This window comes from Furipterus horrens, unplaced genomic scaffold, assembly GCF_987537825.1.
Source record: "Furipterus horrens unplaced genomic scaffold, mFurHor1.1.pri manual_scaffold_5, whole genome shotgun sequence".
NCBI lineage: Eukaryota > Metazoa > Chordata > Mammalia > Chiroptera > Furipteridae > Furipterus > Furipterus horrens.
Genome location: NW_028327175.1, coordinates 115,069,341 through 115,095,994, shown reverse-complemented (window position 1 = coordinate 115,095,994; position 26,654 = coordinate 115,069,341). Strand labels below are relative to the sequence as shown.

At 48.6% G+C, this 26,654-nt stretch overlaps 3 protein-coding genes across 7 annotated transcripts; 1 reads left to right on the top strand and 2 right to left on the bottom strand.

The window, feature by feature from the left end:
* Positions 1-3,266: 3,266 nt before the first annotated feature.
* Positions 3,267-14,464, bottom strand: SEPTIN12 (septin 12). 2 transcript variants are annotated; one of them, XM_090277080.1, is made up of 10 exons: positions 14,413-14,464; positions 13,952-14,143; positions 12,071-12,199; positions 11,904-11,985; positions 10,250-10,387; positions 9,990-10,107; positions 9,798-9,893; positions 4,892-4,988; positions 3,696-3,747; positions 3,267-3,611 (listed from the first exon to the last, which is right to left on the bottom strand). In XM_090277080.1, the coding sequence occupies exons 2-10, from the start codon at positions 14,112-14,114 to the stop codon at positions 3,410-3,412; spliced, it is 1,077 nt and encodes a 358-aa protein (XP_090133206.1). In that variant the 5' UTR covers positions 14,115-14,143; positions 14,413-14,464; the 3' UTR covers positions 3,267-3,409. The 2 variants fall into 2 exon arrangements, with proteins under 2 accessions (XP_090133206.1, XP_090133205.1); XM_090277079.1 differs by lacking the exon at positions 10,250-10,387.
* Positions 14,465-19,114: 4,650 nt separating this feature from the next.
* SMIM22 (small integral membrane protein 22) lies at positions 19,115-20,023 on the top strand. 2 transcript variants are annotated; one of them, XM_090277078.1, is made up of 4 exons: positions 19,115-19,246; positions 19,443-19,589; positions 19,678-19,763; positions 19,912-20,023. In XM_090277078.1, the coding sequence occupies exons 2-4, from the start codon at positions 19,469-19,471 to the stop codon at positions 19,951-19,953; spliced, it is 249 nt and encodes an 82-aa protein (XP_090133204.1). In that variant the 5' UTR covers positions 19,115-19,246; positions 19,443-19,468; the 3' UTR covers positions 19,954-20,023. The 2 variants fall into 2 exon arrangements, with proteins under 2 accessions (XP_090133204.1, XP_090133203.1); XM_090277077.1 differs by having other exon boundaries at positions 19,678-19,778.
* Positions 20,024-20,390: 367 nt separating this feature from the next.
* Positions 20,391-26,628, bottom strand: ROGDI (rogdi atypical leucine zipper). Of its 3 annotated transcripts, none has more exons than XM_090277075.1 (11): positions 26,305-26,628; positions 26,156-26,227; positions 25,301-25,383; positions 25,086-25,140; positions 24,342-24,422; positions 23,416-23,511; positions 22,111-22,209; positions 21,662-21,691; positions 21,509-21,558; positions 21,293-21,419; positions 20,391-20,970 (listed from the first exon to the last, which is right to left on the bottom strand). In XM_090277075.1, exons 1-11 carry the CDS (start codon positions 26,347-26,349, stop codon positions 20,929-20,931), a joined length of 780 nt encoding a protein of 259 aa, XP_090133201.1. In that variant the 5' UTR covers positions 26,350-26,628; the 3' UTR covers positions 20,391-20,928. The 3 variants fall into 3 exon arrangements, with proteins under 3 accessions (XP_090133201.1, XP_090133200.1, XP_090133202.1); XM_090277074.1 differs by having other exon boundaries at positions 21,662-21,775; positions 26,305-26,626; XM_090277076.1 differs by lacking the exon at positions 21,662-21,691.
* Positions 26,629-26,654: the final 26 nt, after the last annotated feature.

Genomic DNA, 26,654 nt, shown 5'->3' with positions numbered 1-26,654 from the left:
GAGAGAAACATCGATTTGTTGTTCCACTTATTTATGCATTCATTGGTTGACTCTTGTATGTGCCCAGACTGGGGATTGAACCCACATCCTTGGCATAGCAGAACAACACTTTAACCAACTGAGCTACTCGGCCAGGGTGCTTCATTCTTTTTAAGGACCATGTTATATTCCATGGTGTGGTGGGCTGAAATGACACCCAAAGACATCAAATTCTGGCTCTAGAACCTATATGTTATTTTATATGCAAAAGAAACTTTGCAGATATGATTAAGGATTTCAAGATTAGGAGATTATCCTGGATTATCCCAGTGCCTCCAATGTACTCACAACAGTTTTTATAAGAAGTAGGCAGAGGGAGCCCTGGCTGCTGTGGCTTAGTGGATTTAGCGTTGCCCTGCAAGCCAAGTGTTGCTGGTTCAATTCCCAGTCAGGGCACATGACTAGGTTGCACATCAGGTTCCCAGTTGGGGGCGCAAGTGAGAGGTAACCACATAGTGATGTTTCTCTCCCTCTCTTTCGGGCTATGAGTCAAGGAAAGCAGGCTGCCTCTGGAAGCTGGTAAAGGCAAAGAAATAGAGCCTCCAGAGGCAGCACAACCCTGCTGACACCTTGATCTTGACCTGGTGATACTAATTTCAGATTTCTGACCTCCAGAACTGTGTCATTTAAGCCTCCCAGTTTGTGATAATTTGTTACAACATCCATGGGAAAATAATACACACAGTATAGATGTCCTATGATTTACTTTCCAGTCCACTCCCAGTGGAAAGGTAGGCTATTTCTCATTTTTACTATACTGGGTACCAACCACTACCTGTGGTTCTCAGCTAAGGAGATTTTGCTCACCCCACTGCCAGGGGACATCAGGAAATATTTAGAGACATTTTTTGATTGTCACAACTGGGTGGGTGGTGCTATTGGAATCTACTGCATGGTGGTCCAGAGATGCTGCTAAACATCCTACAATGCACAAAACAGCCCTCACAGCAAAGAATGATCTGGCCTCAAATGTCATAGTGAGGTTGAGAAACCCTTATCTATCTATAAGATCTGTTCCTAGAAATACATTTGTTCATCCAAAGGGTGCGTGTTTTAAAAATGTTGTAGACATTGCCATATTGCCTACAGCTAATTTTAACTTTGGGAATGCGCTCAATCCCTAAGTAGCAACTTGCCAACTCTAAGATATTGGTGTGGATGGTGTGGGTTCCCTCAAACCTGGAGTCAGCTACTTTGTGAATTTCATGGATAAATACCTACGGGACAGGCACTGAAGGGTTCATTCATTCAATAGCTTAGTCTTGAGACCCTGTCAAGTGCAGGATGAAGCCAATATATCTCTGTCCTCACAGGGTTCCCATTCTAATGGGGAGATTGACTAGAAAACAAACCATGCCCCCAGAATACAACAAGGATGCCAGCCTATTAAACCAAGCACGCCGTGGTCTGGGGACAGCCATCTGACCTGGAGTCTGCAAGATCCTTCCCCATGTGGAAAGGCCACCCTCCCCTCCACCCCCTCACTCTTATTAGGGATTTCTGGACTCAAGGGTAGGTAGGATGATGACCATGTCCAGCTTGAAGCAGCTAGAGGAGCACGAGACCTTCGCCCATTGTCCTATATAAGATTATAAAGGATCTTTTAAGTCTGAGAGGGGAGAATTGTTATTTTTTAATGTTATAAAAAATTAATTTTTTTAAAAAACACTAATACAGGAAAGGTTGAAGCCAGAGAACTTACATGCATGACCCATGGACATCAACTACAGGGGGTGGGATTGCTGGGGGAGGGGGTTGCTGGGCAGAGGGGAGCAAAGGGGAAAAAAATTGGAACTATTGTAACAATATAATCAATAAAATATACTTAAAAAAAACCATATGATACATGGGACGAGTGGGCAGTGAGTACACTGGTCTGGGGAAGTCAAGGAGGGCTTCATGGAGAAGTTAACGTTTAGCTGTTGTGATGGTTAATATTGTGTCAACTTGACTGGGCCGAAGGATGCCCAGATGGCTGGTAAACATTATCTCTAGGTATGTCTCTGGAAGAGATTAGCATTTGATTCACTAGGCTAAGTAAAGATGATCACCCTCCCTAATGTGGGTGGATATCATCCAGTTAGTCCATTGAGGGTTTGGACAGAACAAAAGGTCAAGGAAGAGGGAATTTGCTTTCTCTGCCTGAGCTGAGACACCCATCTTCTGCCCTTGGACGTCAGAAAGCCTGGGTCTCCGGTGTCTGAATTCCGGCTGGGACTTACACCATCAGTCCCTGATTCTTAGGCTTTCTGACTCAGGCTGAGTTACACCACTGGTTTTCTGGGTCTCCTACTTGCAGATGGCAGGCAGATGGTGAGACTTCTCGCCTCCATAACTGTGTGAGCCAATTCCTGTAACACCGGTGTGTGCAATTGGGAGTATGTGAAATAGTTTATTCTTGTATATTTTTCCACATGAACAACTGTAAACTTACTTTTGCCCACCTCTGTATATTTCCATATACATGTCCTGTTGGATCTGTTTTCTGGGGTCCCTAACATACCCATTGTCTCTTACTGGATGCTCACCACATGCCCTTTCTTTACAGGAGCTTGGCTGTTCCTCTCTGGGTCATTGGAGTCACCTATCCTTTTATTAACCAAACTAAGTGAGCTCCAGGTCCCAACCATGGGGGCTTCTGTGAATTCCCTTTATTATTGAGGGTTCTGGAAAGCCCTGGGAAGTGCTCACACATTCTGCAGGCAGTCTCCACCCCCAACCAAGCTCTCTCCTGCTTCTCTCACCTCTAAGAGCCATTCCTCCAGGCCATGCAGGTACGTTACCCAAACCACTCCATTTTGTCTGTGCAACAACACTATGAGAGAGATGTTACCATCCCATTTTATAGATAGGGAAACTGAGGCCCAGGAATAATAAGCGACTTGCCCAAGGTCATGTGTCAGAGCAGGGATTTCACACCAGCTTTGCCAGACTCTGAAGTTGAAGCTGTTTTTCAATGTGCTGGTCGGCTCGGGGCAGGGACAGAGAGTTGAGGGAAGATGGTCAAAGATGGGTGTGTTTATGACACGTGGGCCTGGCCCTGGGCCAGGAGGGAGGGTCAGGATGGAAGGCAGTTTGATTTAGAACTTGACTTTGGTCCTGGGGCAGAGGGTCTGGTCATCAAGGCATGCTCTCTAAGGTCTTCACAACTCCCCGGGGCCTGGAGTCTCATGCTGTTACTTAAAAAAGAACCATTCTTTTATTGAGGATAGCTCAAAGAAGTCATTTGCAAAACTTTTTTTTCCCCAAAGCACAGCTTTTCATAAAAAGCAATGTCCACCTTTAATTAATACATGCTCTAGTACACAGGTGTGTGTTGGGGGGCTGCTGAGCACTTAGGGAATCCTAGGAGCCTAGGGCGTGCCTGTGCTCAGTACTCCTCTGTGGAATTGTTGTGGACCCATTGGCGAACCTTCGAGGGCCCAGGAGTAGCCAGGGGGCTGGTGGGTGTGGGGGCCAGGTTCACCCAGCCACGCCCATGGGGCAGCATGTGGCTTTTGTTGAGTCTGCAGACACGGTAGTTCTCATAGTGGACGTTGTGGGTGATGTCCTTCAGGTCCTGGAGGTGGGAGCTGGGAGATGGATGGCAGGTCAGCTTGGGCTGACCACTATGACCCCCAGGCCTACCACAGCCCCTGGGCTCCCTGCACTCTCACCGAATGAGCAGTTCTCTCAGGAGGGGGAACTCACAGTGCGCCATATTCTCCACTGCAAGATAGGGTACCAAGCACCAAGTAAGTGCCCACTGTATGCTACACAACACCTGGTACCCACTACCACCCTTTCTCTATTTTATCCCACCTCCTGTTCTTTTTTTTTTTTTTAAGATTTTATTCATTTATTTTTAGAGAGAGGGGAAGGGAGAAAGAGCAGGAAAGAAACATCAATGTGTGGTTGCCTCTCACATGCCCCCAGTTGGAGACCTGGCCCACAACCCAGGCATGTGCCCTGACTGGGAATCAAACTGGCAACCCTTTGGTTCATAGGCCAGCGCTCAATCCACTGAGCCACACCAGCTAGGCCACCTCCCATTCTTGATTCATTCATTCATTCATTCATTCATTCATTCATTGCTGTGTCCCCAGTGCCTGGTACAGGTGGCTCTTACAAATAGTTGTTAAATTAATGAATCCACTGATCATTTATGATTATATACTTAAAAATGACTATTATCATATCTATATTATGCCATATATATACCATATGTATACATTATATTATATATGGTATATACATAATACAGTATGTACATAAGATAACATACTATATTCTACTTTAAATAATTATATTGATAAATCGGGAGCTCAGGCTTTGACTACTGCCTCTTTACTTTCTGGTCTTACCCTCAGCAGAGCCCTCCTCTGCTCTCTCAGGTAGCACCCCTCCCCAACCCCACATACTTCCTTCATTGTACTTCTCCCACCTGACATTGTCTTGCCGGCTCTAGGGGACAGGACCCTATTGGTCCTACTTTCACTCTCTCCTCCTTAGGAGCTGCACATAAAATGCCTGGCACATAGTAGGCCCCTCAATAAATTCTGGTGCACAAAAGGACACCTTCTGGGTGCTGGGCACTGTCCAAAGTGGTGGCTCTGCCCCTTCCAACCACCCTATGAAGTTGCTGTTACCGTCATGCCCATTTGCTGTGAGGAAACTAAGGCCCATAAAGTCAATAACTTTCCTGAAGCCTTCCAGCTGCCTAGAGGGGCTTGATCTCAGGTCTCTCTGTTCCTTGGCTGTGAACTTAGTCACTGGGACCCTGTGATTGGTGCTAAGTATTCCAAAGACAATAGAATGTGCCTTGGTTTCTAACCCATTCTCACTTGTGTCCTCCCCAAATACTTGCACTGACCTTCAATGATGCCCCACTTCGTCTTCCGGCCCAACACACACTTCCCGTTCACCAGGTGCTCTCTGTCAGCCCCGACTACAGCAAAGGGAATCCGGTCCTTCAGGGAGGGGACAAGACCGGAGGGTTGGCCCCACCAGGCAGGTGGAGAGAGAAGATTCTAAGGGGGTGCTGTCCTTTATGGGGAGAGAAAGTGGTAGAAGGAGCAAGAGCTATCTAATGAGTTAGAAGGTGCGAAGTCAAATCAGTGCCTCAGTTTCCTCATCTGTAGAATGAGAGCCTTAATAGTAATGACACAGTTTTGTGAAGGTTTGGAAAGTGCTTAGCATTACTAAGGGTTAGCAGAGTAACCCTTGCAAACTGTGTCGTTACTAATAGCCACGTTACTAAAATCTTGCTAACGTAATTTCTTACCTTACCTATGAAACAGGAACAGTAACCACATTCAAAGATTACCATGACAACTTTGTAAACCAGGCATTGGCCACCTATAGTTCACAGGCCAACTCAGCCCACCTCCTATTTTCTTCTGTAAAGTTTATCAGCACATAGCTATGTCAATTCAGTTACTCTTGTCTATGTGGTTTTCATGCAATCACAGCAAAGCTGAATAATTGCAACAGAGACTGCTTGGCCTACAGTCTAAAATGCAGGGTGGGGAAAAAGTAGGTTTATAGTTGTTCTTATGGAAAATAATACAATAATTAATAAATAATAATACAAGGATAAACTGTGTTTCATGTACTCACAACTGTAAACCTACTTTTGCCCCACCCTGTATTTACTGTCACCTGGCCTGTCACAAAAATGTCTTCTAAATCCTGGCCCTGCCCAGGTAGCTCAGCTGGTTAGCGTGTCATCCTGATATGCCAAGGTTGCGGGTTTGATCTGTGGTCAGGGCACATACAAGAATCAACCAATGGGACTTCCAGCCAAGATGGAGGCCTAGAGTGACACTCTCCATCTCCCTCCACACCTAAGAAGGAATACAACTACCGCAAAACCAGAAATAACCAGAAGTTCCATAAAATAAATGGAAGTGCAACGTATGAAGTTTTAAAGAAGTGATGCTCGTCCAGACAGGTAGGAGGGGTGAAGCCAGGATGGAGAAGTCAAGCTGTGCTGGCGGTGGTGGCAGCAGTGGTGATGGCGGCAGCACGGCAGTAAGCACAGACACCTATATTTAAAGGGAGGTGACCAGTGCCTCGGGAGCACCTCTGGCTGCAGACCAGACCCATCAGCTTGTGATTCCAATGCCAGGGAAGACAGACCCCCATTGCCTTGGACTGTGAGACCCGGAGGGAGTGGGTATGGAGGAGGAGGCTCCTGGTCTCTCAGCAGAGAGTGAATAGCAGGAATCAGCGTTGGACCCTGACCCCCACAGAAAATGCCACAGCGTGGTGAGAAGGGTCTCCCGGTTGTGATGAGTGCACGGGGCTCTGCCCCCTAAAGTGTAGGAGGTGTGACAGCCCCGTCCAGGAAGCAAAGGTAAACACAAAACTGTCAGGATGGCACAGATCATGATAGAGATCCTGGTGATGCAGCTGACCAGACAGCAAATATCTAATCTAACAAAGCAGCAGATAGGAAATCTTTCTGAGGCACAGTTCAGAGCTTTGGTTATAAAAATGCTTACAGACCTAACAGCAGATCTTAAACAAGATGGGGAAGGAATGAAGGCTAGTCCTGCTGAAATGAACAAAAACACATACGACACTAGTGGTGAGAGAAAGAAAACTAGGGATCAGATCAACAAATAGGGACATAGGGAAGGAACAAACAGTCAACCAGTGCAGAAAGAGGAAATGAAAAGTGAGGAAAATGAGGAGAGGCTCAGAAACCTACAGGAAAGCTATAAGCGGGTCAACATCCGAATCACAGGGTTGCCAGAAGGTGAAGAAGAACAACTAGAAATTGGAAAATTATGTGATAAAATAATGAAGCAAAACGTCCCTAACCTGGGGAAGGAAATAGACTTACAGGTCCAGGAAGCACAGAGAGTTCCAAAAAACACTGGACCCAGGGAGAACCACACCAAGACACATTATAATCAAAATGTTAAAAATTAAGAATAAAGAGAGAATCTTAAAAGCAGCAAGAGAGAAGAGAATTACATACAAAGGGGTCCCAATAAGACTATCAGCTGATTTATCAAAAGAAACCCTTCAGGCAAGAAGGGACTGGCAAGAAATCTTCAAAGGAATGAAAAGCAAAACCTACAACCACGATTACTCTAACCAGTGAAGCTGTCATTCAGAATAGAAGGGCAGAGAAAGTGCTTCCAGGACAAAGTAAAACTGAAGGAGTTCATCAGATCCAAACCACTGTTATATGAAATGTTAAAGGGACTTGTTTAGGAGAAAGAGGATCAAAACTATGAACATTAAAATGAAAACTGTATCACAACAACCAACAACAGAAGCTAGGGAATCGAAACAAAGGCAAACTAAGTAGGCAATGAGAGTGGGAAAAGAATTATAGGTCTGGGAAACATATTGGGCAGAGGTCAGCAGGGAGCGGGAAGAGGGAAAGGGTGGGAGATAGTACAGGAATTAAGAAGCATAGTAGGAGGAAGTGGAGTAGACAGGAAGATGTTGAGAAGAACTATTTGCACAATCAATGGTCATGGACTAAGTGGGGGGGACAACTGCAGGGAGGCGGGTCACTGGGTGGAGGGGAACAAAGGGAAAAGAAATTGAGACAACCGTAACAGCATAATCAATAAAGCGTATTAAAAAATAACAACAAAAAAGAATCAACCAATGAATGCATCAATAAGTGGAACAACAAATCGATGTTTTTCTCTCTCTCTACCCCTACCCCTCCTCTCTCTCTCTCAAATCAATAAATTAAAAAAAAAAGTTTGCTAAACTGTCATAAATGCTAGTTGTTTACTTGCTCCTGGCAGGAAGAGGAGATTCAAACTTGTAAACTCCAAAGTGCTGTTTATGGGCTTGTTTTTATTTCTAAAATTAATTTATAATAGCAGATAATATTGATGCTAATAATAACTATTTGTTGCATATTTATTGTGTGCCAGCTGGTAGTAACTAAACCTTCAATAAATGTTATGTTGGATGATTTATTGAGTTTTTAATTTGTATTCCCCCTACCTCTGTTCCAGCTGTGGCCAGACTGCTGTCTTTGCCTGCCTCCAGACAGAATGCAGAGTTGGTGAAGGACATGGTGCTTTGACTCTTTCACAAGAAATCCTCTTCATTGCCCCAGTGGGGAGGGGAAAGAGGAAAAGTGCAGAGAAATTGGGCATCAGATGGGAAGCAGGGCCTCCATGTATTGATGTGCGGTTTGTGTAGTGCGCAGACACAACTGGACGTGAGGCTGTGCAGGGCTGAAATCAAGGGTAGGCCCCCAACTGTGAAGTAGCTGTTGCCTTTTTCTAATCCAAGCAAAAGCACTGTGTAGGTTAGCAGGGTCCCTTGGGGAGGGAGTTGAGGCCTGGTGTCTATAGATGATGGGCCCCAGGCCACACCCAGGTGTTTTGCTGGCTCCAGGTAGACTGACACTGAATGCACCGTAAGAATAGCAGCTTGGGGGCTTGGAGTTGGAATTCAGTTAATTCAGAGAATATGAAGATGTGAGCTATTTTCCTCTATTTTTTGTAACAGCTTTATTGAAATATAAATCACATGCTGTAACATTCACCTTTTGTGGTACAGTCCAGTGGCTTTTAGTATATTCATAAGATTGTGCAACCATCACCACAATCTAATTCCAGAGATTTTCTATCACCCCCTAAAAGAAACCCTCTATTCTTTCTTTAGCAGTCATTCCCTATTCATCCTGCCCTCTGCCCCCTGGCAAACACTAATCTACTTTCTGTCTCTACAGATTTGTCTGTTCTGGACATCCCATATAATGGAATCATTCAATATGTGACCTTTTATGTCTGGCTTCTTTCACTGAGCATCATGTTTTCAAGATTTATCCTTGTTGTACCATCTATCAGAAATTCATTCTTTTTAAAAAGATTTTATTGATTTATGTTTAGAGAGAGGGGAGGGGAGAAAAAAAGGGGGAGAAACATCGATTTGTGAGAGAACATTGATGGGTTGCCTCTCACACACCCCCAACTAGGAACCTGGCCCACAACACAGGCATATGCCCTGACTGGGAATCGAACCAGTGGCCTTTTGGTTCACAGGCCAGCATTCAGTCCACTGAGCCATACCAGCCAGGGCTGAAATTCATTCTTTAAAAAAAAAAATTTTTTTTTATGGCCATAATATTCCACTGTGTAGAAGACCACTTTTGTTTATCCATTCACAAATTAATGGACATTTGGGTTGTTATGAATAATTCTACTATGAACATTTGTGTGGACATAGATTTTTATTTCTTTTGGGAGAGAAATTACTGGGTTGTGTGGTAACTTAGTGTTTAATCTTTTGAAGAACTGTCAGACTTTTCCATTTGACATTCCCACCAGGCAATGTGTGAAACTTTCAGTTTTTCTACATCTTCACTAACATTTGTTATTGGCTGTGGGGATGAAGTGTCTGGTGCTTTTGATTTGCATTTTCCTTATAATGTTGACTATCTTTTCATATGCTTAATAGCCAGTCTTGTAAATTCCTTGGGGAAATGTCTATCCAAGATCCTTTGCCCATTCTTAAACTGGGTTGTATTTTATTGTTGATTTGTAAGAGATCTTTAAATAATCAGGATACAAGTCCCTTATCAGATATAACATTTGCAGATAATTGTCTTATTCATGAGTTGTTGATATTACCTATTTTTTGTTCACCTTAAGTTTTTGGATGGATGGAGATTTATGTCTGCTAGAAATATATGAATTTTCCCCTAGTTGTAATCCTCAGATGGAAAAAAATGAATGGAAAAAAAAATCACTCTTTGTCCCACTAGCCTCCCTGCTCCCATGGCCTCCTACCCGGATTTTGCTATTGAGGATCCTGTCATTGATGTCCTCATCGAAGCATGTCTGTGGGTACACACCGATGCAGTGAGTCCTCAGGTTGTGCTGGATCTGGGAACCACATGCAGGTAACCTTAGCTCAACCCATGCACTCTGCCCCCTCCCCACCTGCACCGCCCCCAGCCTTGCCCCAGGCATCCAGATCACCCTGCGCTTGAAGTTCTCTTGCTCCTCAATGGTCAGGCTGTCTGCCCGGGCGATTACAGGCACCACATTCACAGTCTGGCATAGCCGTTTCAGAAACTCAATGTCCAGGGGCCGCAGGCTGCTCAGGCAGGGTAATGATGGTGGTAGCAGTGGCAGGAGCAAGTGTGTGAATGAGGGGGTGCCAGCCCACAGCCCATGCTAGGAACCCCTTCTCTGCCTCCTCCTACTCCTCTCTGCCCTGGCTGACCCAGCCACCTCACCAGTGCCCAGTAGGCGGCACGAAGTACACACAGCAGTGCACCCGGGTGTCGGGGATGTGGCGCTGGCGGGTGATGAGGATCTCTTCCTGCAGGTACTGCTCATACTGTGTGTTGATATAGCCCAGGATGGGATCCCAGCTGGGGGTGGGAGATGAACTCGACCTCAGGACTGTGCCCAGGAGCCCCACCTGTTCACCGAGGGCACAGGACCCTTGGTCTTGCACAACTTGAGGTACTTGGGCACTGGAGTATGCTCCCCACCCCCACTCCCCCACCCTCATTCCCTTGCATCATTAGAGAGGCCCCCTTGCCATTCTCAACTTGAGGCCTCAACTTCCTTGTCTATAAAATGGGGACAATAAGAACACCTACTTTGGGTTGTGGGAAGTGAGCAGTAAATAAGAGAAACTGCTGCTGGCCTGGTTCAAACCACCATGGACTTTTGCCTGATTGTGGCAAGGATTTCCTAACTCCTCTCCCTGGGCCCCTTCCCTTTGTGGGATTTTTTCAACAGCAGCCAAGAAGATCCTTCCAACAGCAGAAGTTAGATCACATCCCTTTTCTGCTCAGCTTCCAGAAACTGAACAAAAGCCAAAGACCTTACATTGCTCTACAGGGCCCTATACCACCCTAGCACTTCTTCCTGCCTGTTGCCTCCTCTCCTTTCCCTATTGCTCTTGGCCTGTTAGACATACCAGCCCACCTACCTCAGGGCCTTTGCACACGTCTCCCTCAACCTTGAACTCTGGTTTCCTTATGTCCACATGGCTTATTCTCTCATCTCTTGGATGTCTGTGCTCAAATGTCACCTTTTCCTGGATGTTTTTCTTGATTGCTCTGTTTAAAATTGTAACCTCCTACAGCTCTGTACCCCTTTCACTCTCAGAAACATCCTGTTTGGATAATAGAGTTCAGGCTCACCCACTGTCTGTCCCTCACCCCTATGACAATGTAAATTCCATGTAGGCAAGGTTGTTCATCTGTTTTGTTTGTTGCTGTGTCCCCAGTTCTAGAACAGAGCTTGCACATAGTAAGTGCTCAACAAAGCATCTTTTGCAGTGTTGGCTTCACAGGAGTGCGAATGGAGCACAGGTCTCTGTACTTAGAAGGGCCCATGCTTGGTTGAATGTTCTGTGGTTGTGGACTTATAATTCTTAATAATTTTTAAACAAGGGGCCCCATATTTTCATCACACTGGGTCCCACAAATTATGCAGCCAGTCCTGAGTGTGTGTGTGTGTGTGTGTGTGTGTGTGTGTGTCTCATTGAGAGCCTTGAACAACTATGCAAGGTGGGTGTCATCATTTCCAAGTTACAAAGAAGGAAACGAGGCTCAGAGAGCTTTCGTGACTAGTTCTAGGTTAGGCACCTAGAAAATGGTCTAACCCTGGGATCCTGACCATAGAGTGTGGGCTTCTAACCCCTGCTATATCATAATCTTTATTGAGGGCTTACTGTGTGCCAGCAAGCTTAAACCTCTACATAGTGACTCTCTGTGCTCTTGGAGGGAGAGTTGTGTACACTCATTACATATACAAATAAACCGAGGCTCAAAGGTACAACAGCCAAGTTGTTACAAGGCTGAGATGTTTCCCAGGGGCTGGAGGGGCAGGGACTGGGGCAACCAGGTCTTGGCCTGGCTCCAAAGGACCCACCACTTGTCATTGTTGATCTGGTCCCCAAAGCCAGGTGTGTCAGTCACAGTCAGCTTGAGCTTCACACCCTTCTCCTCGATGACTGTGGAGGGAGAGTGGGGAGGAGAAGAGATTGGGCCCAGGTGGGGCAGGGTGGGGATAAGGGTGAGGGTGGGGCTCTCACTCACCATGGGTCACCGAGTGCAGCTGCAGTGTCTGGGGCATCGGCCCCTGCCCCAGGCCCGGTGGGGTGGACTTCCACATCTTGGACTTGAACAGCGTGTTCACCATTGTGGACTTGCCTAGCCCACTCTGCCCTGGGAGTAACCGCATGAGAGCAATAACGGTGGACATTTTAGACAGTGTTTCTCAACTCTTAAATAAATCTTTTTAGAGAGTAAACTATTTTCTAAGTAGAACATACATATAGAAAAGTGCATACCACCCTAAGTGTCCACCTCAATGCTTACCCCATTTCTTATTGAGGCAAAATCCATATAATAAAATAATTAACCAGTAACCATTTAAAGTGAACAATGCTATAAGATTAAGTACATTCATAGTATGAGCAACCACTCGCTCTATTTTCATCACCCCCAGTTAAAGTATAAAGTAGTCATTTCCCATTTCCTGCCCAGCCACCAGCAACCACTAATCTACTTTCTGTATATATGGATTTACCTATTCTGTATATTTTATATAAATGAAATCATGCAATATTTGACTTTTTTGTGTGTTTGGCTTCTTTCATTCAGCTTAATGTTTCGAAGTTCATCCATGTTGTAGTATGTATCACCACTTCATTCTTTGTCATGGCTGGATAATATTCCATTGGATGGAATATTATGTTTATTATGTTTATTCATTCATCCATTGATGGGGAGTTCAACAAGTTTTTACAAACTAAAGAACCCATGTATGCAGCACCAGATCATGAAACAGAACATGCAGCTCCCTCCAAGCTCACTCATGTCCCATCTCCGTGACTATTAATTAATCTAGCACCCCAGGGATAGCCACTCTCCTGACTTCTATCAACAGGGTGCAGTTCTGCCTGCCCTTGACTTTGGGACTTGCCCAGCATGTGCTTTTTTGTGTCTGGCTTCTTTTGCTACTTGGTGAGATTTTCCCATCCTGCCTGTGGGGTGTGAGGTGCTTCTCCAACTCTATGGACTATGTCCCCCAGTAGGAAACATCCTACTTTACAATGCAGGACACACCTTTGTGTGTATTACCGAAACTGTCCTTAGGGTTGTACTGTCCAATGCAGGAGCCACACCTGCTATTGCAACTGGCAATATGGCAGATCTGAATTGAGATGTGCCCTCAATTGAAAGTATAAACCAGGTTTTGAAGACTTGGTATGACAAAGAACGTAAAAGATCTCACAAATAATTTTTATAGGGATTATATGTTGAGATAACATTTTGGAGCATATTGGGTTAAATCAAATAGATGATTAAAATTAATTTCTCCTGTTTTACTTTTTTAAAGGTGGCTACTAGGAAATTTAAAAATTACACATGTGGCTCATGTTACATTTCTAGTACACAGCAGTGCCACAGAATAATTCTCTTAGTTGGTGATACACACTCTGATATTTTGGGTCCTGTTGTATCTAGTTTGTTTGGTTAAAAGTATAGTCTTGACCTACTGAATTAATTGTGCATAAGTAAAAAAGCAATTCCAGATAAACTGACACGTGGAGAACCTACTAAACATCAGGCACTGTGCTAAGCCAAGTGAAGAAACTGAGGCAGAGAGGGGTCAGGGACTGTGCCCAAGATCGCACACTGGTGGGCTGGTAAGTTTAGGGCTAGGACCAGGATTTGAGTGCAGGCATTTACCACTCCCCGCCTCGGCCTCCTCTTTTGCTGCAGTTTGGGTTTGGTTGGGGTTTCATGGGTGATTTTTGTCCTTTAACAATTCAGTTTCCCAGATTTCAAACCACAAGAGCCCTGTGAGGAACTTCTATAGGCCCCCTTAACAGATGTGAAGACAGAGGCCCCAAGAGGTAAGGCAACATGCCCTGGCCCACTGGTCTGTCCTCCTGTGAGTCCCTCACTCACCTACAACCATGATATTGAATTCAAAACCCATCTTCATGGCCTTGATCTTCAGTTGGTCCAGCACGGCCTCAATGCCCACGTAACCCAACATCTTGCAGGGTGGGGCCAGGGGGCTGGAGGGCCTTGATGAGCAGGGAGAGGGGGATTGCCTCAGGGGGTCCATGGAGCAAAGGGTACAATGATGCCTGTCACCTGGGTGAGATGGAGAGAAAGAGGATTGCTGCGGCTCCAGAGGGAGACTACCTGAGTTCTCATTTTTGAACCCTCTTTGGTTCTGCTTCCAGACACTCCCACACATTATTCCCCCTAATCTGTCTAACACCCAAGCCCCCATGGCCCAAAGGGTTTGGTGAGAGGTGCCCTGGGGAGCTGCCTCTGGAGGAAGACTGAACTCCCATCCCAATATGAACCAGTCCCAGGGATCTGTTCCTCCCCTAGCCCAGCTCCCACTCCTGACCCACCTATGGCCCAGACAGACTCTCTTCTCAGACACTTCCTCAGCAAAGCCCAGGGCCAGACCTGTGGGGGACAGAGAGAGAGAAGCAGCCTCGTGTCGCACCTGGAGGCCCTGGGTTCCTGTGGGAGCTTTAGGGGGTGCCCCGTCCTGGCAGATCCAGGTGTTTGTAGTGAGGGGGAGGGGTAAGGGTGACAGTTAACTGAAGAATCGGAGCCCCATCTGCTCCCTGTGACCCCACTGGGGGCTCCTCTGCAGCAGGGAGCAGAGCCCAAGGGAAGAGACAGGTATGTTCCTACTCCAGGCCCTTTCGGACACGATGCTGTAATCCTCACAACGACCGAGGTCACCTAGATGGTACAAGAGGCAGAGTTGGGTTTCATTCAGCCAGTCTCTCTGGCTTCCAAGTTCGTGCCCCTTAACCACTCTGCCAAACTTATGACCTAGCTCTGTCCATTGCTGGTGCCACAGTGTTTTAAATTAGCAGCATTGAAAAATCAAAGCATTAATTTAGCAAGTATTTACCCTGTGCTTAGTCTGAGCATGACATTATTCTAGGAGCCCTAGGAGGGGAACTTGTTTAATAATCATCACAGCCCTATGAAACAAGTGCTGTTACTACACCCAGTTTATAGATAAGAAAGTCAAGGGGGTTGACCAAGGTCACACAGTGAGGAAGTGGCAAAGATGAAATCTGAGGCCATGTGCTCATCTTCAGCCTCTTTTCTTGTTCACACACACACCTAGATTTCCAATGTATCTTAAGAGATTGCAAACCCTGGCAACTCTGGGCCCAACACACAGCTGACTCAAGCTGCCTTCTTTAGCTGGGCCATGCGCTCTTTGGTTTGCCATACAGTAGTCCATCTCTATATCGTGGTTCACTTATCGTGGCCTCACTTTATCGTGGGATTTTAAAAAATATATTTAATTATTTATCGCAGATTTTTTGCTATATCGTGGGATTTTGCGGCACTGTGTACGTATGTTGTTAAAGTTACGTAGGTTTAAGAGTGTAGAATATGTTTAAGAACATAATAGTGTTTATAAAAGTGCGGAAAAGTTTAATAAGGGAGTGGGAAAGGTTAATAAGGGACTGGGAACGGTTTATAAGTGTGTGGGAAGGGTTTATAAAGCCTTAAAATATATATAAATACCAAAATAAATGTAAGGTTCCTATTTTGTGGATTTTCATCTATCACGTGCGAGGGGGTGGGGTGGGGGTGGTCTAGAACGTAATACCAGTGATAAGTGAGGGAATACTGTAGTTCTCACCCCTCCCTACTGTCTCCCTGATGTTTCTTATACCAAGTCCACCTCACTCACTTCTTTCTCACCTGTTTCCTGGCACCTGAATTTGCAAGCCCTAAGCAATCTTCTGTCTCAGATGTTGATAAATAATTCTCAGATAGTATACAGATTTTAGGTTTTGCAGATCATAAGGTCTCTGTTGCAACTACTCTTCAGCTGTGCAAACAGAAAATTAAAGGGAAGGGTGTGACTGTGTGCCATTAAAATTACTTACTGACTCCACTATGTCCATTGGGACTCATAAATCCACTCAAGCTGTCCTGTGTCCCAACCAGCCTTTTGTCCCTCTTTACCCACACTCTTCTACTCCCCCACCTTCTACATATCTGACAAGAGGCTTACCTTCACTCTCAAGGCTTGGAGGCTGGGAGTGGGCTGGACAGGGCCTGGGGCAGGAGGACTGGGACAGGGTCGGCTCTGAACTTGGTTATATTCCCAGCAGAAAAAAAAAATCTCTGAAGTTATAACTCCATAGCTCTTGAAGAATTCGGCAAGGCTGGCCTCATCAAAGCAAATAAGAACTTTATATGCAGATGACCAAAGAGTGCGGAGGACACGTGGACTGACCTTGAATGGGAGCACATTCTGCTTCTGGGAATGTCTCCAAAGGAAATAAGCCTCGCTGCAGAGAAAGCACTTTCTCCAGGAAAACCATCACATGTGAGTGATGTAGAATTCTGAAAAATGTTGGGAGGAAAGTCTGAGAGGGTACCCATAGTGAACTGGAGGATCTGGTTTGCAGAAAGCCGCAGTCATTTTGCAAGAGTTTGGTTATGTTGACTGGGAGAAGTGGAGGGTAAAGTGGTCTGAGCAGTGTGAGGAGGGCGGGTGAGCCCATATGTATACTAAGGACAAAGAACTGGAGGGAATCACAGCCACAAGTTGAGATAAACACACGGCCACTTAGTGCCTGTTTTCTAGTGTACATCATCGTGTTAAGGAAACTTTTATGTTGATTATTTTCATCAATCCTCATAACAAGTGGAGTAGGGGGGATACTGTTCTCACAGGTATCTTACAGATGAGGAAATCAAGGCAGAGAGGGGTCAAGGATCCTGCTCCAGGTCACACACTGGTGGGTGTTAAGAGCTGGGACCAGGTCCAAGTCTTGGGGGCTTGACCTCCCTGAACCTCAACTCCATCATTGCTCTTTTGGGGGCTCCACAGGTGGTTTTGTCTTTTAACACCTTGGAGTCTCCCAGATTTTCTTTAATGAGGTTTCACTTTCATAATGGGAACGACAAACAAGAAATGAGGCACCCAGAGGTCCGGACAGTATGAGGGCCAGTGGGGAGGGGAGGGGACCGTAGGCCTTTTGACCACCCAGCCAGGCCAAGGGGTAGGGCCAGGGGCTGCAGTTTGGGGCTTCCTTCAGTTTTTCTTTCAAACTGAGATAAAATTCACATAATATAAAATTGTTAGCCATTTTAAAGTGAACAGATTAGCAGCTTTTGTATATTCACAATATTGCAAAACCACTTCTATTTAGTTCCAGGACATGTTAATCACCCCAAAAAGAAACCCCACAACCACTAAGCACTCACTTCCTCACCCCTGATCTCTTGGCAACCACTACTTCATGTCTCTAAGGATTTGCCTGTTTTGGACATTTCATATAAATGGGATTATACAATATGTGGCCTTTGTGACTAGCCTCTTTTACTTAGCATCATGTTTTTGAGGTTCATCCATGTTGTAGTGTCAGTGCTTCATTCTTTTTTATGAATAATATTCCATCGTATGAATAGACCACGTTTTATCTATTCATCAGTTGATAGACAAACTTGGCTTGTTTCCACCTTTTGGCCGTAAAGAATGTGTATTAAGTCTTTCAGAGCACTTGTTTCCAGTTCTCGTGTGTGTATACCTGGGAGTGGAAATGCTAGGAACTGCAGACTGTTTTCCACAGTGGCTATACCTGTTCCTAACCCCGTTTTTGTGAGAGAACATTCCAGTCATTTCAAAATTACCCTCCCTCTACAATAGGAATCTGAGATCTCAGAATGAGACAGAGGAAATGAAGGTAGGGTGTAAGATGGGGATCCCAGCAAAAGAAACCCCATAACATGATGGTCAAGGGCTCTGGAAGCTGAATGGCTGGGTCCCGATTTAGGTTTTTCTGCTTGCTAGGTGTGGTTAACAAAATCATGTCCCCTAAAGATAATTCCATCCAAATCCCTGGCACCTGTAAATACATTACCTTAAGTGGCAAAAGGGTCTTTTTCAGATGTGATTAAGATTTTTGCTGGAAATGGCGGGGGTGTGGGGGGTGGCGGTGGAGGGGGGAGCAGGGCTGAAGGGATCAAGCAAAAAGGAAAAAGGACTCATGGACGTGGACAACATTGTGGTGATTGAGGGGGGAGGGGAGTACAACAGGGATAAGCAGTAATGAAAAAAAAAACATTTAAAAAAAAAAGAAAAAAAGAATTCTGCTGGGGAGATGATCCTGGGGGGCCAATGTAGTCACAGAGTTCCTTATAAGAGAACGGCAGGAAGGTAGAGTCAGAGAAGATGTGAGGATGGAAGCAGAAATTAAAAGTGCTGGGGGCTGGGGCATGAACCAAAGAATGTGGCCTCTAGAAGCTGGAAAAGCAAGAAATGGCTTCTCCCCTAGAGCCTCTGGAAGAAACAGAGCCCTGACAATCCATTTGGACTCCAGCCTCCAGAGCTGTGAGGTAATAAATTTGTATTGTTTTAAGCTACCAAGTTTGTGGTAGTATGTTACAGCGACAAAAAGAAATGAATCCTTTACAAGTATGACTTGAGCCGGTTGCTGAGCTTCTCAAGGCCTTAGTTTACACATCTATAAAATAGGAATAGCAATAATACCCACTGTAAGTTTGCCCTGAGAAATAATCAGGTAATGTACATAGCCTAACATTAGCTAATGTTTTCCGCCGCTAGACCATAAGCACAAGAAAAAAAAGAAAGTATCTTCCTGGTTTGCAGCCAAACTCAAGTGTGGAGCAGTCTCTGGCCCCTAGTGGGCCTGGACATGTCTGTGTTTTGCAAGAAGGTAGGAGAGCTGCCTCACTGGACAGGGTCAGGGCTAGCAGGGTTAGTGGTCTCAAGGCTGAAGTTCGGGGGAAAGAGGTCATTTGAGAGATAACCGTAGGGTTATTTTAAGGGTTAGAACAGATAAAATAAGTATTCAAGACTCCTAGTATGGTGCCCTAGCTGCCCAAGGAAGTGGTGGAATGGGCACAACTTCTCCTTCCCGCCCTTCCCCTTCTTTTTCTGTCTTTCCTTCATTCATGAAGTCAACAGCAGCCTAGTACCCACTGTCTTAGCCTGCTGGTGTGGTCTACTATGAAAAGGTGAAAAAGCCCTGGAATGAGGAGGCTGATTGGCCTGTGGCCTCCTCCTGCAGGGACACAGGCCCCACCCTCCCCTGAGTTCCGGCAGCCCCTGGCAGGACCTGGGGAGAGTGGGGCTGGTTGCCAAGGCCTCAGGTGGAGTGGATCCGGAAGCAGGAAGCAGCCTGTGCTCCCAGGAGTTAGGAGCTGCCTGGCTGGGGAGCTCGGAGACAGGTTGGGTCTGGGCATGGGGCTGCAGGGCAGCGGCGGTGTGGGGGAGAAGGGCTGAGCAAGTAGAGTGGAGAGCCTGAGGCAGGAACTGGGGCCCAGAGGGTTGGTGTGAAAGGGGCTGACTGTGGGAGGCCTGTATGTGGCCCAGCCCCAGAGGAGCCCAAGGCTCTAAGGGGCTCCCTGTTGGGGGCTAAGGCAGGTCACACCCAGGACCCTCCAGCTGAGATGGACAACCTGGAGGAGCTGGAGTCCACAGCCGAGGAAGTGCTGGGGAAACTGAAGAGCCACAAACCGTTCCAGTCCAACTGGGACATTGCTGCCTTTATTATCTTCCTCCTCTTTCTGGGTGAGTGTGGTCTCTGCCTCTGGCTCATCAGCCTCAGATGCCAGGTCCTAGGCAGAGGGCCATGTCTGGATACCTGTCCTGCCCCTAGGCACTGTGTTGCTCCTGCTGCTGCTTGCCTGCCTCCACTGCTGCTGCTGCCACTGCCACCGCCACCACCCCTCCAGATCCCAGAAGGTGAGTACCAAGCAGGTGAGCCACACTGGCCCCTGGCAGGCCAGGAGTTGCACTGAGATGGAGGGGTGCTGGAGAGGCTGTTGGGCCTCTAGATGGGGGCTAGCAGGGAACTGAAGCCCACCAAGCCCCCCCTGTGTCTCTCTTACAGGAAAACACCATGGGAGTGAATAACTTAGCTCTGGAACCTTAATGAGGCGAGTCCTCCAGCCTCTGCTCACATGTCCTGCTGGGCAACAGTAACAAGGTCTTATTCGCCCAGAGCCTGAGTCTTAAGTGTGTTCTGTTCCAACCTCCCACAATGGTAGGCATTGTGGGCGCTAGTTGCTCCATCTGGTGCCCACCTGGTCCCTCATATAATTCAGCCAGCATGATTGTCACCAGGAGACCTTATATTAACTTGCTGGAGATAGATCACTTCACCCATGGGAGGGGAAGCTGGGCTCAAACTTGGGGTCCAAACTCCCAGGAAAAGCCCTGGTCACCGTTCCACTCAGCCCCTCAGCAGGAGGACCCTCTCAAAAGGTGGTGTGAATAGGCCAGGGGCTCAGTCACTGGGAACTCCACCTAATTCCTGACAATCAGGGACCCCCCAATTTGGCCCCCACTCAGACAGACAAGACAGAGGAGTCTAGGCAAAGTCAGATAATCTTTATTTCTTGGAGGCCCTGGTGGGGTTGCTGAATAAACAGTCAAGGGCACCCCAGCTCATGGTAGGTGGCTTCTGTCTGCCCTTTCCTCCTCCTTCCCTCCCAACTCACAGCTTAGGGCACTGCCCACCCCTCAACTTCCAGCGTGAGGGGGAGTGTGGCTGCCCCTCACCAACCCCTGGCAGCCCAGCAGGAAGGCAGTGAAACAGGGAGGAAGGAGAGTACAGGGCTGGGCTCTACCTTGAGTCCAAAGGGCAGGGCGTGGAATGTGGGCCACTTCTTGACCCACCTTCCTGACCCACCCCCATCCAAAACAAAAAGCAAGTTGGCTTCCCTTCATCCCAGAGGTTCGTGTTCACTCCCATCTGTGCAAGTGTGATAGGCAGAACAGGCAAGGAGGGAAGAGAGTAGACCCTAGTGCTGGCTCTGGCCTGCAATCCAAGGGTTATGTGTGGTGGGAACGGGGACACCCTGGGTAGGGGCCACTTCTCGGGGGGACAGGCTCTTGGGTGCTCTGCTTAGAAAGACCTGTAGCTCCAGTAGCTGGAGAACACCGAGATCTAGAAAGGAAGGTTGGGGGGACATGGTGAGTGGTGGTGCTGGGGGTGTGTGGCCCCTGTTGCACCCTGTGACTTGACATTTCAAGGTTATCCAAGGGCATTGCATCAGGGAGAAGGTACTGGTGCCTGGCAGCACCATGGCCCACCTGCCTGGTGTGTGCAGAGGGCACAAAAAGACCTTAAGGTTTGGAGGTGCTTTGGAGGTGAGAAGAGCCCTTGGCATGACCCCAAAAATCAATGGCCTAAGCAGCCTGTTGCCTGGCTGGCCTCATCTGTCTGAGGCTGTGGTACAGCCCAGACCTCACCACTCCTGTCCCCCCACCTTATCCTTGAGCTGCTGGCAGAGCTGCAGGGAGACGGTGAAGAAGACAAGGGCATCATTGAGCCATGGGATCACGGACTCCACTTTGTGCACGTGGCTCACTTCCAGACGCTGGGAGCCCCACTCACTGCAGGGAGAGGTGAGGGTCCCTTAGTCCCCCAGCCTCTGAGGTAGGTGCAGAGGGCGCTCCAGGGCACCCCTCCCAGCTGTACTTACAACATGGCCCCAGGGCTGTGGAGCACAGAGCCTCCAGCTGGGCGGAAGTTCTAGGCAGAAGAGAACCAGACCTGGTCAGGCCCTTGGCACTGTAGGGCATGGGCTAGTGGAAGTAAGAGGTGGGGGCTTGGAGGTTGGAGGGGTCCTGCTCACCTTGGTGGAATTAGGCTGCAGGGTGTGCAGCTGGTACACGGTGAGACAGAGCTTGTTAAGGTTGATGTAGACGTTGACCAGCAGGTCGGAGGGCAAGGCAGGGGAGAACATACGCTGGGGGACAGGCAGGCAGGTGGGATGAGGAAAGGGCCAGCAGAAGCCCCCCAAGAACCACCTGGGGGGATCTCAGCCCTCATCTTATGAACTGGGACATCCAGACTCTTCCCAGGTGCCCTGGGTAACTTCCTGCTCTGCCAGGCTTGAGAAGCACTGACTCAGACCAGGGGTGATATATTTGGGGGCAGGGGGCGGGGGATAAGGTGGGGGAAGAACACAGGATGAAAGCTGAGGATGAAAACTGTGCATAGACATAGGACTCCCACTGATAATTTGGGACACCCCTGTGTCCCTTTCCTAGGGGATCCACTCTCCTGGTCCAAGACACTGACCGTGAGGCCACTGGCGGCGATCTCAGGCAGAGTGAGGGTAGCTGGGGTGGTGAGCCGGTTGCGAGCTCTCGTCAGTTGCAGCATCACAGCGTCCATCAACTAGGGAGAGGGGGCTGGTTACAGCTGCTGTGAGGGCAGTGGAGCCTGGTCCTGATCTCATCCCTGCCACCCCAGCATCAGGGATCAACAAAGTTAGAGCTCTCAGTCCCTGCCCTGGTGGTCCTGGTCTCAGAGCTGGAACCCTTCCAAAGCAGGGGGCTTGTTAAAAATGCAACTAACTGGGCTCCAGTCAGGGGAAGAGGGTAGGATGTCTACTGTGAACCACTCATCCAGGAGGTTCTACTGCATGGAATTCTAGGGGCAGGTCCAGTGGGAAATGAGATGCCAAGAGTTAAGTCCCAGGGGCATGAGGGCTTGGTGGTTGGGGGTGCAAGCAATGAAGAGTTTAGAAGGGGCCCTAATCTAGTTAGGGTACAAGTGGCAAGGGAGAGCTTCCTGGAAGAGGCAGTGAGACAGCTGAGTTGATGCCTTAAGTCAGGTACAATCCGCATTTTCACACGTGAAAAAACTCTTAAGGCTCTTAAAGGGTATGGTCATATAGCCACTGAACAGTGGAACTCTCTAGAACTCATCCCTTTCCTTTACCACACAGCAAAGCCCTGGCTTGGATTCCTTAGAGCCCCAGCTTCCACTGCTTCCAGCTATTGCTGTGAATGCTAGGATGACCTGTCTCCCAGGAAAGTGAAATCTGTTGGGTGGAGGCATATGGGCTGCAGCTTACACCCACCTCAGGGCAGTCACAGTTCTGGGAAGGACCTCAGTCCATTTAGTTCCAAGTTTCATATGGAGAATCAGAGGTCCAGAGAGGGCAGGTAAATCACCTGAGGCCACACACAAGTCTGGGGCATCCAGACTCAGCTCCTTCCTCCATGCTTTGTGAATTGACTTTAATTTCAAGTTTGTTTTTTTCTCCTATTGCTAGTACTACTACTGACAGCTACTATTTACTGAGCACTTACTAGGGGCCGCTTTACCTGCATTATCACAATTAGTACTCACTACACCTTGTCCCCCTTTTACAGGAAAGGATACTGAGGCACAGAGTGGCTAAGTAAATGACTTATAGCAGAGGCCCTGGGAATTAGAAGCCAGGTCTGATTCTGGGTGGACATGTGTACATTGAGAGATGAAGGATCAACTGTCAGCTATACCTGAGGACGTGAGGGCAGAGTTCTCCAGGAAACTGGTCAGAAGTCAGGGCTAAGTGTGGGGAACCTGGCTCCCTTGTCCCTGCAGGCAGCCTACCTTAAGGACCTCTGCTCCTGTCCTGAACTGGTAGCTCTCATCCCGGTTGTTGAGAAGGTAAATGGCTTGGCTCACGTGGTTCCTGGCATCCTGGATCTGAAAAGTGTCCACTCTGTGGTTAGTGGGCTGGGCCCCAGCAGGGTGATGTGCCAGATTCATAGCAGCCAGTCTCACAGCTTTAGCCCATGGGCCTGCGCTCTGAGGGGCTGTCATACTCAGAGGAGTGGGTGGGTGCTGCTTGCCTGACCCCTCCCCCACAACTGTGGACTTCTAGCCCTGACTGGATGCCGGGCACAAGGCACACACTAAGGCAGGCTTGGTTCCTGGCCTCATCTAGCTCATTTTCTAAAGGAGAACAGAATATAACAGAGTAAAGGCTCAAGATAACAGACTGCATGACTCACCCACAGAAATAAACAGAGTAACAGTGAGGGGTCAGAGAAGGCCCCAAAGAAGTGACTCTTAGCTGACATTCATCACTCTTGTCATGAGAAAAGCTGGTGGACAGGATTCCAGGCAGAGGGACAAGAAAGAGCAAAGGCCAGGAGGTGGAGACTACTGGTAGGCAGTTTTGGGGGGAGCAAAAGCTGGGTCCCAGTCACACAGGAGTTGATAGGGAGCATGGACTTTGTCCTCAAGAGCATGGGAAGCCCCTGGAGGTATGGGAAGGGAGTGACTTGTTCAGGGGGAAATCCCTGTGGCTTTGGCTGGGGCCTTGGGAGTCGACAGGTTCACCTCCCATAAGGTTAGCCTCTGGAGCCCCAGGCTCCACCCACCCCCAGCTTCACTGCTAGGAAACACCCTACTAGGCTTGCTGTGGCAGCAAATCATAAGTGTCCAGCCCCTGGAGGCCTTAGCACCACTGTGCAGGCCTGCCCCTGCCTGCGCTTGTGGCCTGAGCCCTAGTCAGGGAAAGGCCTGGTTACCTGCTGCAACTTCCACTGCTTGTCCTCCCGGAAGGCAAAATGCAGCAGCTGGTTGTTCCGGGGCATCTTCAGGTTCACATCCTAATGGGTGAGACTGGGATAAGCTGGGCAGAAGGATGCCCTTCAGCTTTTGTCCACTCTGAGCCTTTAAGCCAAAGGCTGAAACAGTGGTGGTTTAGGCCCCAGCCATTTCCAGGGCGAAGGGGGAAGGACTCCCAACATCATGGGGGCGAACAGGGAGGTCAGGGAACAGGAACTCAGGCCCAAGAGGAACCACAAATAAATGAACGAGAAGAAACCAAGGAAGGGGAAGGTAGCCTTGGCTGGGAGGAGATCTGTGACTAGGCAGAGAATACCTGCACAGGTTGATGGACTGAACACCTACTCGTGAAGGAGAGGGACCTTCTCCAACACCTTGGCAACTGGCACAGGGTCGGGTGCAAATGGAGCTCGGATGTTTGCTTATTCCACTTTGATCTGGGGCCGGCCTAATCCTGCCAATGCCCATGCTTCACTGGGCCCAGACTCAGGGCTGCGCCATGAGCAAAGCATCCCCTTCCTGCACTTCTTACTGAAACCACACACCAATCTCATTTTACAAATGAGGAAACGGGCTCAAAATGGTCAAGAATCCTGCCCAGTGTCATACAGCCAGCCGATGGTAGAGCTAAGCAGCAGAACCCCACGATCTTCCTCACTGGCTTCTCCAGCAACATGGAAAGGGAAGAGGGGCCAGGGACTCACCGCCTGGCTCAGCGCATCCCCTTGCAGAGTCAGCACGCCCTTCACCTGGTCTGTGCTACAAAACATGGGAGTCAGAGCAGCCTGCAGCTAATCCCTTCTACCACCCAGCCATCCCAGCAGCCTACTTCTGGCTATCTGTCACACGATGTTCTAACCCAGGTGTCCCACCCTCCTAAGGAGCCCATCCCAGAGGTGTCCACTGAGCCAGGGCTCACCCATAGCTGCCCAGAATGAAGTTTTCTTGCTTGACAGGGTCCTCTGTGCCTGAGCCAGGCAGAGTGAAGCGGAGAGAGGCCTCCTGAGGGACAGAGGGGAGTGGGGCAAAGTTCACTCAATCCAGCCCAGTGCTCCTTTCAGAGGCCCCACATCCAAATCAGCTAGGAGAGGAAGAGGTAGGCTGGACTCACAGGAACACCTTCCCCAAGCCTCCAGGGCACTTCCCCACTTCTCTGACTCCTCCCCCATGGCCTGAGTTTCAGGTCCTCCCGGAGGCAATACCTGCTCCTTCACTCTTCCCTGAACAACTACAGTGCCTAGCATGGGGATATAGAAGAGGAATACTCTCCCAGGTCGGTTAAGATGCTCCAGTGTGAGGAACAGGGTCAGGGAACCACAGTAGTCACGACAACCCGCAATGCTGCTCATACCAGGCAATGCCTGGGCATTTTGTGAGTTGACAGGCTTATCTTCACGGCAGCACTGTGAGGCAGGTACTGTTACATCCTTTTTGCAAATGACGAAAGGGAGGCCCAGAGAGATTGAGTACTTGGCTAATATCACAATGCTGGGGTCTTTGGCCTCACATTAAATGTTACTGCTTCGAAGAAGGCTTACCCCGTCCGGACCCCGGGACTCATCCCAGGTCCACGGAGCTCACACGCTGCTTGCGGAATCGGGTATGTACCTGCTGGCGTCCCCCAACTGGGCCCCAAGTCCACTAACGACAAAAACCCCTTTGAACACTGCGCGTCGAGTACACAGCAGGAACTAGGGACGCCGGCCGGGGGAAGGAGCCGAGCCAGGGAAGGGTGGGCGAGCGCAAAGGCCCTAGCCGCCCCGCGAGGCGTTACCTTCAGGATGTCCTGCAGCTGCCTCAGCACAGCGTGCACCTCGTCGTGCAGCAGCCAGCGGAATTCTTCCTCCTGTGGGGACAGGCCGCTGTCAACCGCCTGGACCCGACGCCCCAACCCCGTCCCGCCCGACTGCCCACGCGTCTCACCAGCACTGCACGCTCCACTGCTGTGGCTGCCATCGCGGTCGCCATTGCTGTTGCTTGCTGTCCAGCTACGGTCTCCGGCCAGCGGTCAGCGCCCGCTTCTCAGGCAGTACTCAGCACCCGAGCCCATCCCCACCGTCTATTGGCCTAAAGGGAACTAGTCCCGCCCCTTAACCACATCCTCACTCCAATGATTGGCTGGGAGAACGCCCGCCCCGCCCCTGGCTCCCGGCACGGTAGAATGGAACCACACTGGCTGCAGTAAGAACTCGTTCTCGCCGGCTCGCCCAGGATGCCGCCGGCATCCGCAGCAGGGCTGCTCTTTGGAGTGCCGCGGCCCTCAACCCGCCTCT